The sequence below is a fragment of the Macaca nemestrina genome, chromosome 9 (assembly GCF_043159975.1).
Source record: "Macaca nemestrina isolate mMacNem1 chromosome 9, mMacNem.hap1, whole genome shotgun sequence".
Classification (NCBI taxonomy): domain Eukaryota; kingdom Metazoa; phylum Chordata; class Mammalia; order Primates; family Cercopithecidae; genus Macaca; species Macaca nemestrina.
In genome coordinates, this window is record NC_092133.1 from 36,514,219 (window position 1) to 36,529,181 (window position 14,963).

General features: G+C 42.9%; 1 protein-coding gene across 10 annotated transcripts in view; it reads left to right on the plus strand.

Moving 5' to 3' along the window:
- The window catches only part of LOC105478453 (Rho GTPase activating protein 19), a 79,327-nt gene that overhangs the window by 46,634 nt on the left and 17,730 nt on the right, over positions 1–14,963 (plus strand). For all 10 annotated transcript variants that reach the window (XM_071069368.1, XM_071069365.1, XM_071069364.1 and 7 more), the window contains 2 exons: positions 8,304–8,369; positions 10,495–10,686. In XM_071069368.1, the coding sequence (XP_070925469.1) occupies positions 8,304–8,369; positions 10,495–10,686 (258 nt within the window). The remainder of the gene's footprint in view (positions 1–8,303; positions 8,370–10,494; positions 10,687–14,963) is intronic.

Genomic DNA, 14,963 nt, shown 5'->3' on the forward strand with positions numbered 1-14,963 from the left:
ATCTGGAAACTATTATTCTACTCCCTACCTCTATGAGATCAATTTTTTTTCTTCTCTTTTCTTTTTCTCTCTCACCATGAGATGCACTTTTTTTTTTTTTTTTTTTTTTTTTTAGACAGAGTTTTCACTCTTGTTACCCAGGCTGAAGTGCAGTGGTGCAATCTCAGCTCACTGCAGCCTCTGTCTCCTGGGTTCAAGCGATTCTCTTGCCTCAGCCTCTCGAGTAGCTGGGATTACAGGCGCGCACCACTACACTGGACTAATTTTTGTATTTTTGGTAGAGACAGGGTTTCACCATATTGGCCAGGGTGGTCTCTAACTCCTGACTGCCCGCATTGACCTCCCAAAGTGCTGGGATTACAGGCGTGAACCACTGCGGCCGACCTGAGATCCACTTTTTAGCTCCCACATATGAGTGAGAACGTGTGATGATCTGTCTTTCTGTGCCTGGTTTATTTCACTTAACCTAATAACCTCCAGTTCCATCCCTGTTGCTGCAAGTGACAGGATTTCATTCTTTTTTTATGGTGGAATAGTATTCCATTGTGTATATACACCACATTTTGTTTATCATTCATCCATTGATGGACACTTACATTGGTTCCATGTCTTTGCTATTGTGAATAGTGCTGCAGTAAACATGGGGATGCAGATATTCCTTTGAAAACTGATTTTCTTCTCTTTGAATAAATACCCAGTAGTGGGATTGCTGTATTATGTGGTAGTTCTATTTTTAGTTTTTTGAGAAATCTTCATACTGCTTTCCATAATGGCTGTACTAATTTACATTCCCACCAACAGTGTATAAGAGTTCCCTTTTCTTATATCCTCATCAGCATCTGTTATTTTTTATTTTTATTTATTTTTATTTTTGAGATGGAGTCTCACTCTCTCACCAGGCTGGAGTGCAGTGGCGCGATCTTGGCTCACTGCAAGCTCTGCCTCCTGGGTTTGCGCCATTTTCCTGCCTCAGCCTCCCGAGTAGCTGGGACTACAGGCGCCCGCCACCACGCCTGGCTAATTTGTTTTTGTATTTTTAATAAAGACAGGGTTTCACCGTGTTAGCCAGGTTGGTCTCAATCTCCTGACCTCATGATCCGCCTGCCTCGGCGTGCCCGGCCTTTTTTTTTTTTTTTTTTTGAGACAGAGTCTCACTCTGTCACCCAGGCTGGAGTGTGGTGGCATGATCACAGTTCACTGGGCTCAAGTGATCCTCCTACTTCAGCATCCTGAGTAGCTGGGACCACAGGCGTGTGCTACCACATCTGGCTAGTTTTTAATTTTTTGTAGAGATGAGGTCTTGGTATGTTCCTGCTTTATCATTTTTCTTAAAATTCTTCTTAACTATTACTTAGTTCTGTCCTCTACTGTTATCAGTCCATCTGACTCAGTCTGGTTTTATCTCTTCCCAACACCACATCTTTTCCTAGGGATTTACAATGTATATACAGTTAAGGCCAATTTCCAATACTTGAGCAGTCCTTTTGTTGTTTCTCTATGAATTGTAAAATGCTTAAGATCTCAGATTTTCATGTAAGCCTGTTTGTCTAAGGCTGGCTCCCTTTCTGGATGTTTTTTCAGCTCATAGCATCTTTGGGGATGGTGGGGTTTTTTTTGTTTCTTTCCTTTTCTTTCCCTTTTTTCCTTTCCCTCCTTCCCTCCCTCCCTCCCTACCTTCCTGCTTTGCTTGCCTTTTTTCTCTTCTCTTCCCTCGCCTCCCCTCCCCTCCCCTTGCCTCCCCTCCCCTTGCCTCCCCTCCCTCGCCTCCCCTCCCCTCCCCTCCCCTCGCCTCCCCTCCCCTCCCTTCCCCTCCCCTCCCTTCCCCTCCCTTCCCCCTCTCCTCTTTTTTTGTCCTATCCGTCCATCTGTCCATCCGTCCTTCCTTCCTCCCTTCCTCCCTCCCTTCCCTTTTCCCTTTCCTTTCTTTCTCTTTGTTTCCCCTTCTCTTCCTCTTCCCTTCCCCTTCCCTTTCCCTTCCTTTTCCCTTTCCCTTCCCTTCCCCTTCCCCTTTCCCTTTCCCTTCCCTTCCCTTCTTTTCCCCTTCCCCTACCCCTTCTCTTCTCCTTCCCCTTCCCTTCACCTACCCCTTCCCTTCCCCTTCCCTTCCCCTAACCCTTCTCTTCCCCCCCTTCCCTTCTCCTGCCCCTTCTCTTCCCCTCCCCTTCCCTTCTCCTGCCCCTTCTCTTTACCTTCCCTTCCCTTCTCCTGCCCCTTCTCTTCACCTTCCCTTCCCTTTCCCCTTCCCTTCCCCACCCCTTCCCCACCCCTTCCCCTTCCCTTCCCCTAACCCTTCTCTTCCCCTCCCCTTCCCCACCCCTTCCCCACCCCTTCCCCTTCCCTTCCCCTAACCCTTCTCTTCCCCTCCCCTTCCCCACTCCTTCCCCACCCCTTCCCCTTCCCTTCCCCTAACCCTTCTCTTCCCCTCCCCTTCTCTTCCCCTTCCCCTTCCCTTCCCCTTCCTTTTCCCTTCCCTTCCCTTTCCCCTTCCTCTACCCTTCCCCTTCCCCTTCGATTCCCTTCCCCTTCCCTTCCCCTTCCCCTTAGTTTCCCTTCCCCTTCGCTTCCCTTCCCCTTTGCTTCCCTTTCCCTTCCCCTTCCTTTCCCCTCCCCTTCCCTTCCCCTTCCTCTTCCTTTCCCCTTCCCTTCCCCTTTGCTTCCATTTCCCTTCCCTTCCCCTTCCCCTCCCCTTCCTTTTTCCTTCCCCTCCCCTCCCCTGCCCCTTCCCTTTCCCTTCCCCTCCCCTGCCCCTTCCCTTCCCCTTCCCCTTTCCCTTCTATTCCTTTCCATTCCCCTTCCCTTCCCTTCCCATTCCTTTCCATTCCCCTTCCCTTCCCTTCCCTTCCCTTCCCTTCCCTTCCCTTCCCTTCCCTTCCCCTTCCCCTTCCTCTTCCTTTCCCCTTCCCTTCCCCTTCACCTTCCCCTTCCCTTCCCCTTCACCTTCCCCTTCCTTTCCCCTTCACCTTGCTTTTCCCCTTCCCCATTCCCTTCCCCTTTTCCTTCCTTCCTTCTTTATTTTCTTTCTTTTGACAGGGTCTCACTCTGCCCCCTAGGCTGGAGTGCAGTAGTGTTATCTGCTCACTGCAGCTTCGACCTCCCAGGCTCAAGCGATCCTCCCACCTCAGCTTCCCAAGTAGCTGGGACGGGTGCATGCCACCATGCCTGGCTAATTTTTCTATTATTTGTAGTGACAGGGTACACCATGTTGCCCAGGCTGGTGTTGAACTCCTGGGCTTCAGCATTTCTCCTGCCTTGGCCTCCAAAAGTGATGGGATTACAGGCATGAACCACTGCGCTTTCTTTTTTTAAAATGAAGTTTACAGAATAGATGTCATGGGTCCTTATATATTCTTGTTTGGAGAAAATTTCTGTTGGTCTTAAGCTCTGTTTTATAGTTTTTCAATTTAGAAATTAAACTGGCCGGGCGTGGTGGCTCACGCCTATAATCCCAGCACTTTGGGAGGCCGAGGCAGGTGGATCACCTGAGGTCTGGAGTTCAAGACCAGCCTAGACAACATGGTGAAACCCCATCTCTACTAAAAATACAGAAATTAGCTGGGCATGGTAGCGGGCGCCTGTAGTCCCAGACAGTCGGGAGACTGAGGCAGGAGAATCAGTTGAAGCCAGGAGGCGGAGGTTGCGGTGAGCCGAGATTGCACCACTGCACTCCAGCCTGGCGACAGAGCAAGACTCCATCTCAAAAAAAAAAAGAAAAAAAAAAAAAAAGAAATTAAACTATACATATCATAATGTTTTTGTCATGAGACTCTTTAAAAAACCTTTATTTTGAAAAATTTCAAATATAGAGAAAAGTTAAAGAGTAAAACAGTGAATACTCATGTAACTCTCCCCCACTGTCAACAGATGTTATCATTTTGCCATATTAGCTTTATTTCTCTTTATATATGTTCCTACCTTTTTTTGGCTGAATCACTAAAAGTAATTGCAGACGACATCATGCTTCATTCCTAAGTACTTAAGTAAGCATCTCCTAATAATAAAAATATTATCTTATCACACTACTATTATCACATCTAAGAAACTAACAAGAATTTCTTACCATCTCGTTTTCAGTACATATTCAAATTCCCCAGCTGTCCTAAGAATGTATTTCATACTTGTTTTCAATATATGCCAATCAACGTTTCTGTATTGGTTTTAATTATTATGACACTTTTAAGCTGCACACTCATGCTTTTTCTTCATGTCATTTGTTGAAGCATCAAGTTAACTGTTGTAGAACGTCGCACATTCTAAATTCATCTTATTGTTTTCTCAAGTTATTTAACTTGTTCCTCTGTCACCTTCCATGCAGTTCCTGTAAACTAGAAGCTAGGTCTAGAGTCTTAATCAGATTCAGATTAAGCATTTTTGGCAAAGATACTTCACAGGTGATGTTTGTGTGTGTCAAGTTGCCTCACATGAGGAGGCACAGATTGTTTGATTTTCTTGCTCTTCACGATGTTAGTTTTGCTAACTGCTGGATCTTTCAGTTTTAAAGGTACATTTTTTCCCCTTTGCAATTAGTAAATAACCTGTAGAGTGATTACCTAATAATGGTTTTAGCATCCATTGATAATCCTGCTGGAATCTATGATTACATTGGGTATTAAAAATGATGATTTTCTAATTTTGTCATTCAGTCTTTATTAGCTGACTTTCTTCTTTGGAACATAGCTTTTCTTTGTCTCATTCTCTCTCCCTTTAAAAATGAATATTCATATAAACTCATGGATTTTTATTTTTCCGAAGTGTTAGTCAATTTTATTTATAATGTTGATATTCTCTTGGGCAATGTGGTGAAACCCCATCTCTACGAAAAATACAAATATTAGCTGGGTGTGATGGCATGCTCCTGCGGTCCCAGCTACTCAGAGGCTAAGGTGGTAGGATGACTTGAGCCCGGGAGGTGGAGGTTGCACTGAGTCGAGATTATGCCACTGCACTCCAGCCTGGGTGACAGTGAGACCCTGTCACAAACAAACAAACAAAATTGATATTTAAATTATCCCAGATTTGGCCAGTGATAGCCCTTGTTAACTGACTTCTCCATCTTTTTGACAGGACTGTATTGTCTTTGAGTGTTTCCTTTCTGGTATAAAATGTTCCCAGCTCACTTCGTACTTGTGCTGGCCTAGATCTGGAGTAATTATTTCACCAGGGAACTTTGGCTTCTGAGTGACACTAGGTATACTCATTGTTTCTGGTGTGTCATTGCTTCTAGGCTGCTTGAGGGCAAAGAAATAGATTAAACATTTTTTTAAAAGCAATTGTAAGTTCATATTAATACCACCAATTCAGATTTAATACTACAGAACGTTTTCTTGGCTTCTTTTGTTTTGTATTTGTATTTCTTTTTTTCTTATATTGCAAATTTCAGATTTTTTTTTTTCTTTTTTTGGAGAGTTTTGCTCTGTCACCCAGGCTGGAGTGCAGTAGCACAATCTGGGCTTACAGCAGCCTCTGCCTCCTGGGGCCAGTCGATCCTCCCACCTCAGCCTCTCAAGTAGCTGGGTCCACAGGTGAGCACCACCACACCCGGCTAATTTTTGTATTTTTTGTAGAGATGGGGTTTCACCATGTTGTCCAGGCTGGTCTCAAACTCCTGGGCTCAAGTGATCTACCCTCTTTGGCCTCCCAAAGTGCTGTGATTACAGGCATGATCCTCTGTGCCCGGCCAAATTTTAGATTTTAATGGCATTTGTATATGTTATTTACTCTGTCCTACAATAAGCTTAAATTAATTTCAAAATAATACCACTGTCACTACTGACAGTAAGCCTATATAAACTTGCTGATTGAAGTTCAAGATTTTCTTGCAATTCCTTTTTCCTTGAATATATCCCACTAAGGATATATAGTCAGAATACGGTTTTTTTTATTATTTTTTTTTTTTGAGAGGGAGTCTTGCTCAGTCACCCAGGCTGGAGTGCAGTGACGCGATCTCTGCTCACTGCAAGCTCCGCCTCCCGGGTTCACGCCATTTTCCTGCCTCAGCTTTCTGAGTAGCTGGGACTACAGCCGCCCGCTGCCACGCCCGGCTAATTTTTTGTATTTTTAGTACAGACGGGGTTTCACCGTGTTAGCCAGGATGGTCTCGATCTCCTGACCTCGTGATCCGCCTGCCTCGGCCTCCCAAAGTGCTGGGATTACAGGTGTGAGCCACCACGCCCAGCCGAGAATACAGTTTTCAAAAGTTGTATGAAATAATTTCTTTCTCTGTGCTCACATTGTCAGTTTGATATACAGATATGTTCTTTTTTTTTCCTGTTGGGTGTTTGGTTTTAGGGCTTGTCTTTTTTTTTCCTTTTGGATTTAATTTTATGTTATGAACCTGTAGTGTAAACATGGTTCAAAAGTCAAAACTGTCCGGGTGCTGTGGCTTAGGCCTGTAATCCCAGCGCTTTGGGAGGCCGAAGCAGGCGGATCACCTGAGGTCGGGAGTTTGAGACCAGCCTGGCCAACGTGGTGAAACCCCATCTCTACAAAAGTACAAAAATTAGCTGGGCATGATGGTGGGTGCCTGTGATCCCAGCTACTTGGGAGGCTGAGGCAGAAGAATCACTGGAACCTGGGAGGTGGAGGTTGCAGTGAGCCGAGATCGTGCCATTGCACTCCAGCCTGGGCGAGAGAATGAGACTCCATCTCAAAAAAAAAAAAAAAAAAGTCAAAACCACATTAAAAGATAGACTTAGAGAAATCTCAGTCCTTTCTAATTCTTTTCATTGTTTTCTGGGTTATCCTCTTAGTGTTTCTTTTTATAAAAACAAGTAAATGTATATTTGTGTGTATATTGCTATTTCCCATTTTTTTCTTACACAAATGTACATTTACTTACTTTTCTCACTCAACGGTATATCCTAGAAATCCTTCCATATCAATTCATTAAGTGTTTCTTCCTTCCCTCTGTCCTTTCTTTTTCTCTCTCTCCTTTCCTTTCCTTTCTTTCTTTCCCTCTGTTCCTTCCTTTCTTTCCCTCCCTGTCTCCTCTCCCTTCCTTTCTTCATAGTGCTGTGTTGTATGGATGTATGAAAGTTGATTCAATCATTTCTCTGTTAAAGAACATTCGGGTTGTATCCAATTTCTTGATTAATCTTATACAAGTGTGTTTTGCATTTCTGGAGTTACATACTCAGGATATGTTACCAGAAGTGAGGTTTCTGGGTGAAAAGGTAAATGCAAATGTAATTTTATTAGATGTTACATACCCAGTTTTCCTCTATGGTAATTGTGTTATTTTGTAGATCTACTAAGACAGTATCAGGGTAGTTGTCACAGGATTCTACTCCATAGTAATTCTAAATGGTATTTCTTTCTTTCTTTCTTTCTTTTTTGAGACAGGGTCTTGCTCTGTTGCCCAGGCTGGAGTGCAGTGGTATGAACATGGCTCACTGCAGCCTTGAACTTCTGGGCTCAAGTGATTCTCACCGTTAGTCTCCTGAGTAGCTGGGACCACAGGCATGCACCACCATGCCCGGGTAATTTTTTTGTAATTTTTTTTTTTTGAGACAGAGTTTTGCTCTTGTTGCCCAGGCTGGAGTGCAATGGTGAGATCTTGGCTCACTGCAACCTCTTGTCTCCTGGGTTCAAGCAATTCTCCTGCCTCAGCCTCCTGAGTAGCTGCGATTACAGGCATACGCCACCACGCTCAGCTAATTTTGTATTTTTAGTAGAGATAGGGTTTCACCATGTTGGTCAGGCTGGTCTCAAACTCCTGACCTCAGGTGATCCGCCCATCTTGGCCTCCCATAGTGCTGGGATTACAGGCATGAGCCACCGTGCTTGGCCATTTTTTAGTAATTTTTTGTAGAGACGGGGGTCTCCCTGTGTTGCCCAGGCTGGTCTCAAACTCCTGGGGTGAAGTGATCCTCCTGCTTCTGCCTCCCAAAGTGCTAAGATTACAGACGTTAAATGAATTTTCTACACTGTGATTTTAAAATGTGATCTGGAGACCACTTGTAATTTATAAGGATTTGAGGGGGTGGTTTTTGTCAGTTAGAAACATTCCTACAAATGTCTATATTTTTGTCTTTGGCTTATTTGAATATATACATGCCATGTTTGATTTTTAAAGTGGCAACAACTACATTGGTGTCTTCTCACGGTTTTTCCATCAGATTTGTTGAGGTATCTATTTGGTGGCAAGATAAAGGAAGCTATGGAGGGGCTATGAATTTTGAGGATCTTTGGCTTTTCTAAAGTAATCTGCTGGTCACATGATTTTGAGAACCACTGTCCTTGTGGCCTGAGAGAATGTTATATCCTAGTAATCACTGGGTTTTGATTTTCTTTTATGTCCTGCCCAGGCTCCTGCTTACATTCGGGAATGTGCCAGATTGCACTATTTGGGATCCAGAACTCAGGCATCAAAGGTAAGAATAGGAATCTGCTCTTAACCCAAACAAGGAGAACGTTAAGATTGGTGGAGTTTTAAAACAAAGTATGAAGTCAAAGTAAAAGCTTGGAAAATAAGTTTTTAGTATTATAGCTCAAAATTACATAGTCATTTTGCCATAATGGAGAAGACTAAGAAGTAAGTTATGTATTAGAATATAAATGCTCCACATGTGAGGTGTGGTAGCTCAGGCCTGTAATCCCAGTGACTCTGGAGGCTGAGATGGGAGAATTCAGGTCTACGGTGAGCTGATTGTGCCACTGCATTCCAACCTGGGTAACACAGTGAGACCCTGTCTCTTGAAAAAAAAAGTCCCCCCTATACACTATTTTTATTTGCTTTCAGAGGCTCTCTACTGATAGATGGTGTCCTCTGCACAAGAGTGATGACACAGACCCTGTGTTTCAAGGTTTTTCATAAAGTCCTTCTGATATAAATAATCTGTGAATAGCAAATGTGTTAAATATTTTATAGGAATGAAAGGACAATTTTATCAATTTTATATAATTCATTCCTATTTTAGGTTCATTGGTATGGTTAAACTCTATCAAATGGCTAAAAGACTTGAGACCACATGAGCTTAGATAGATAGGGAAATGTATAATGCTTATTCACAAGATTAGATATGATAATGATTTTTTTTTTTTTTTTTTTTTTTTTGTGACAGGGTTTCACTCTGTCGGGTAAGCTGGAGTGCAGTGGCATGATCTCAGCTCCCTGGTCCTCTCATGTCAACCTCCTGAGTAGCTGGGACTATAGGCATGCACCACCAGGCCCGCTAATTTTTGTATTTTTGGTAGAGACAGGGTTTCACCATGTTGCCCAGGTCTCAAACTCCTGGGCTTAAGTGGTCCGGCTGCCTCAGCCTCCCAAAGTGCTGGGATTACAGGCGTGATCCACCACATCCAGCCTAGATACGATTATTGAGTTTTAAAAGTAAGAAGTTATGGCCGGGTGTGGTGACTCATGCCTGTAATCCTAGCACTTTCAGAGGCCGAGGCAGGCGGATCACTTGAGATCAGGAGTTTGAGACCACCTTGGGTAACATGGCCAAACCCCGTCTCTGCCCAAAATGCAAAAAATTAGCCAGGTGTGGTGGCACGCACCTGTAGTCTCAGCTACTTGGGAGGCTGAGGTGGGCGGATCACTTGAGCCCAGGAGGTGGAGGTTGCAGTAAGCCAAGATGGTGACACTGTACTCCAGTCTGGGTGACAGAGTGAGACCCCATCTCAAAAAAATAAAAAAAGTGAGAAGTTAGGCACTTGATCTTTATGTGCCTGCTTGGGTCTCTTCCAAGCATACTTTCCTTTCTTTCCTGTTCTAAGCCTTTTTAAATAAACTTGCACTCCTGCTTTGAAAAAAAAAAAAAAAAAAAGTCAGAAGTTAAAAACTTTACAAGCACTTTTTGAGTACTTAAATTTTTCAAGTTCTATTCATCCTGTCATGGTTAGAAACTTAAGTTGTCCACTTGTGCTATTTTTTCTGCTCCTATTTGTTTCTCCCTCTTATTCAGCAAATATTCAGTGTTACCAGGAAAACAGTATTCGGTTTCAACTAGTTTAAATGGAGTGTGGTTTTTTGTTAGAGAGCTGTTTTTGTTCCTCTAGCACTGCTGTCTAGTTGTCATATGAAGTTGCCACATGTGGGAATGAGTATTAGCTAAGAGTCAGAGTCCTTGGGCTCCCAGGTGGATCTGTCATTTTAGTATCCAGATGACTTTAAACTTACAGTTTAACCTCAATGTTTTTCCACTGTCAGATGGGAATCATGATACTTTCCATGCTTACCTTGTTGAATTGTTGAATAAATTAATGAAATTAAAAGATGCTTTAAAAACTGAACTCTTATACAAATATAACTCTTGGTGGCAGTATTCTAAATGCACTTAGGTTCTCTGGGCAGGTCATGGGAGTGGGCTATTAATATAACCTATATTAATAGGTTCCTTGTTATCTGATAATAGTGTTAAGATTTTTCTTGTTCCTGAGTATAGGAGTATACCATGTCACCACTCTCCCTTTTTTTATTCTAGGTTTTTGTAAGAACCCCAAAACAAACTTGGCAGGATATATTAATTTACTCTTCTTTTAAATTTTCCTTAGGATGACCTTGACCTGATAGCTTCATGTCATACTAAGTCCTTTCAGCTGGCAAAGTCTCAGAAACGTAACCGGGTAGATTCCTGCCCTCACCAGGAGGAGACCCAGCAGCATACGGAAGAGGCACTGAGAGAGCTGTTTCAACACGTTCACAATATGCCAGAGTCAGCGAAGAAGAAACAACTTATTAGACAGGTGCCTAGAGGCAGGGAAGTCCCGATGGGGTTTAGGAGTGTAATTGTGGTTGTAGAATCAGTAGGTCGTATTGTTAAGAATCTCATTTAATTTTTGGCTCAGCCAAGAAAGCAGGCTTGTCTATGGAATCTCCACGGCGATCTCTGTGCCACTGCTCCACTAGAGAAAGGAGTGGAGGCCCTTGATTTCTACAGTTAAACAGGAGGATCCAAGTGTGGTTAGAGTGTCTCTCATTTTGGTCATGTCCCAAGTTTGCTGAGAGAGGACCAGCAGTTACACTATATTGTTCCAAAGTTTAAACTCTCCAGATTTTCTTAGCAAATAACTTTTCTGAGCTTCAGATTTCTTGTTTGTAAAATGGTAATAGTAACCTCAATGTTTCATAGTTCTAAAAATTAGAGATAATCTATGTAGAGTGGCTGGCATAGCAAAGTCTAAGTGGTAACTTTTTACTAACAGAGTCGTTTGCAGTTAGAGAACACAATAAATCAGGGCCCTAGTGTGATACTAGAAAGTAGAAATTCTGGTGGCTAAGTTTGTTTATGCTGGAGCTATGGGAACAAATTTACTATTTTGGGACTCAAAGTGTGGTTTAAGTAAGTCCTGTGACTTTGGTAGTTTCTTTTTCAGGAGATTAATTTTGTCTCAATCCCTCTTGAATTTTACCTGAACAGGCACGGTTAGCCTCTTGACTTTTATTCAACTGGGACTTTCTTGGAGGAGGAGTCTCTTTTTACTTATTTTATACCTACTCTCAGCATAAGGCCAGGTATAAACAAGTACTCAGATAATGGTGAACTGAGCTGTTCTTAAGAATTGACAAAGTCATTTGAGAAAAGTTTCTGCCATCTCTTTGAAGTTACTTTGAGATCTAGCAAATTGTGTTAGAATTTTACAGAATGTTGGCTGAGTATTGCTGCAGATTCAAACCAGTCTAGTGATTTAATTCTTGATAGAAACTAAGTAGTTTCATGTAGGACAGGTATAATGACTTCTTTCAACAAGAACGCTGATACCGGCTAGGCGCAGTGGCTCACACCTGTAATCCCAGCACTTTGGGAGGCCGAGGCGGGTGGATCACCTGAGGTTGAGAGTTCGAGACCAGCCTGACCAACATGGAGAAACCCCGTCTCTACTAAAAATACAAAATTAGGACCGGGCGTGGTGGCTCACGCCTGTAATCCCAGCACTTTGGGAGGCCGAGGCGGGCAGATCACCTGAGGTCGGGAGCTCGAGATCAGCCTGACTAACATGGAGAAACCTGGTCTCTACTAAAAATACAAAAAAAATCAGCCAGGTGTGGTGGCACATGCCTGTAATCCCAGCTACTCGGAAGGCTGAGGCAGGAGAATTGCTTGAACCCAGGAGGTAGAGGTTGTGGTGAGCTGAGATCATGCCATTGCACTCCAGCCTAGGCAACAAGAGTGAAACTCTGTCTCAGAAAACAAAACAAAACAAAACAAAAACAAAATTAGCCAGGCGTGGTAGCTCATGCCTGTAATCCCAGCTACTCTGGAGGCTGAGGCAGGAGAATTGCTTGAGCCCGGGAGGCGGAGGTTGCAGTGAGCCGAGATCATGGCATTGCACTCCAGCCTGGGCAGCAAGAGCGAAACCCTGTCTCAAATAAAAAAAAAAAAAGCACTGATACTTAAGAAAGAAAAAAATTTTGCACTTTTTAGAAAAACAGAAAATTATAGAGAAGGATAAGAAGAAAGCAAATTACTCTTCCTGCCAGTGTTTATGTTGTGGGCATTTCTTTTGTCTTTTGGTCTTTTTCCTCTGGATATCTTTTTACATAGTTATGATCATACCATCTACTTTAAACTTTTTTCCTGTTTTCGCCAAACATGACAGTCTAAGCATTTGTTATGCATGCAGACAGACTCCTTCCATACACTTTATTTTATTTTTATTTTTATTTTTAGTTTTTTGAGACAGAGTCTTGCTCTGTTGCCCAGGCTGGAGTGCGGTGTACGATCTCGGCTCACTGCCACCTCTGCCTCCCGGGTTCAAGCAATTCTTCTGCGTCAGCCTCCTGAGTAGCTAGGACTACACGCGTGCGCCACTATGCCTGACTAATTTTCGCATTTTTAGTAAAGATGGAGTTTCACCATGTTGGCCAGGCTGGTCTTGAACTCCTGACCTCAAGTGATCCACCTGTCTCGGCCTCCCAAAGTGCTGGGATTACAGGTGTGAGCCACTGCACCTAGCCATCCTTCCATACATTTTAAATACTGCTGTATCTTTTTTTTTTTTGAGACGGAGTCTCGCTGTGTTGCCCAGGCTGGAGTGTAGATGTAAGGGCTCAAATATGATCTTAAGTAAATATGATCTTAAGTAAAAGATCATATTTGAGTGCAGTGTCTCGATCTCGGCTCACTGCAACCTCCGCCTCCTGGATTCAAGCAATTCTCCTGCTTCAGCCTCCCGAGTAGCTGGGATTACAGGCTTGTGCCACCATGCCCAGCTAATGTTTTTGTATTTTTAGTAGTGATGGGGTTTCACCACGTTGGTCAGGCTGTTCTCCAACTCCTGAACTCAAATGATCTACCCGCCTCACCTCCCAAAGTGCTGGGATTACAGGTGCGAGCCACCGCACCCAGCCTGCTGTATCTTTTTGAAGAAACTATAATTTTATTGTGTTCTAATTTTTTCTCTATGATTATAAAAATTATACATGCTCACTATAGAAACATTGAAATGCTCAGAAGTGTGTAAAGAAAACATAAAAATCACCTATACACATCCAGAGGTAAACACTGATAACATTTTAGAGTATTTCCTCCTAGTGTTTCTCTCCATGAATATGTGTTTCACAATTTTCTTTTACTTAAGATCATATTTGAGCCCTTACATCTGGGCCAAAAGAAAAAATCATAATATGTATTGTTTTATATTCTGCCCTTTTCATTTAACTTTATATTACAAACATTTCTCGTATTATTAAAAGGCTATGAACAGTTTCAATGTTTATGTAATATTCTTTTTTTTTTTTTTTTTTTTGAGACAGAGTTCCCCTCTGTCACCTAGGCTGAAGTGCAGTGGCGTGATCTCACCTCACTGCAGCCTCCACCTCCTGGGCTCAAACAGTTCTCCTGCCTCAGCCTCCCAAGTAGCTGAGATTACAGTGGAGCACCACCATGCCTGGCTAATTTTTATATTTTTAGTAGAGACAGGATTATACCATGTTGGCCAGGCTGGTCTTGAACTCCTGGCCTCAGGTGATCTGCTTGCCTTGGGTTCCCAAAGTGCTGGGATTATAGACATGGGTCACCATGCCCAACCTTAAATGTTTGTATAATATTCTATTCTGCATAACCAAATTTATACATAATTTGCCTACTAAAGGACATATTTGGGAATTATATTTTTAGTTTATAAATTTTGTTCATAAGTATTTTCATTGTAGATTATTTGCTAGAAGTGGCATGATGAACGAGTATATATTATTTTTTTGGCTGCTATATGTACTAGGTCCCTTTTAATAGATAAGTCCCTCTTTTTCTCCCTTTCTTCTTGTTTTTCCCCTTAAAACATTGCCAGTTTGTTTGAATACACTTTAAAATAAAAACTGGGTAAGTACCCTTTACCTAATTCCCCATAATATTAACATTATAAAAACTAAGAAATTAACATTAGTACAGGGCCGGGCAGGGTGGCTCATGCCTGTAATTACAGCACTTTGGGAGGCTGAGGTGGGCGGATCACCTGAGGTCGGGAGTTCGAGACCAGCCTGACCAACATGGAGAAACCCTGTCTCTACTGAAAATACAAAATTAGCCAGGTGTGATGGCACAGGCCTGTAATCCCAGCTACTCGGGAGGCTGAGGCAGAGGAGAATCGCTCGAACCAGGGAGGCAGAGGTTGCTGTGAGCCGAGATCACGCCATTGCACTCCAGCCCAGACAACGAGTGAAACTCTGTGTCAAAAAAAAAAAAAAATTAGTACATTACTTATTAACATTACAGATTTTACTTTTTTCCCCCCCCCAATATCCTTTTTTTTTGCTCCGGGATCCAATCCAGGGTGCCACACTACATTTAGACACACACAGACACACACAGACACACACACACACACACACACACACACACACACACACACTCTCTCTCTCTCTCTCTCTCTCTGTCTCTCACTCCCTTTTTGTTTCTTTTTTCTATTTTTTTTTGAGATGGAGTTTTGCTCTGTTATCAGGCTGGAGTGCAGTGGCACAATCTCCGATCTTGGCTCACTGCAGTCTCCACCTCCTGGGTTCAAGCGATTCCCCCGACTCAGCC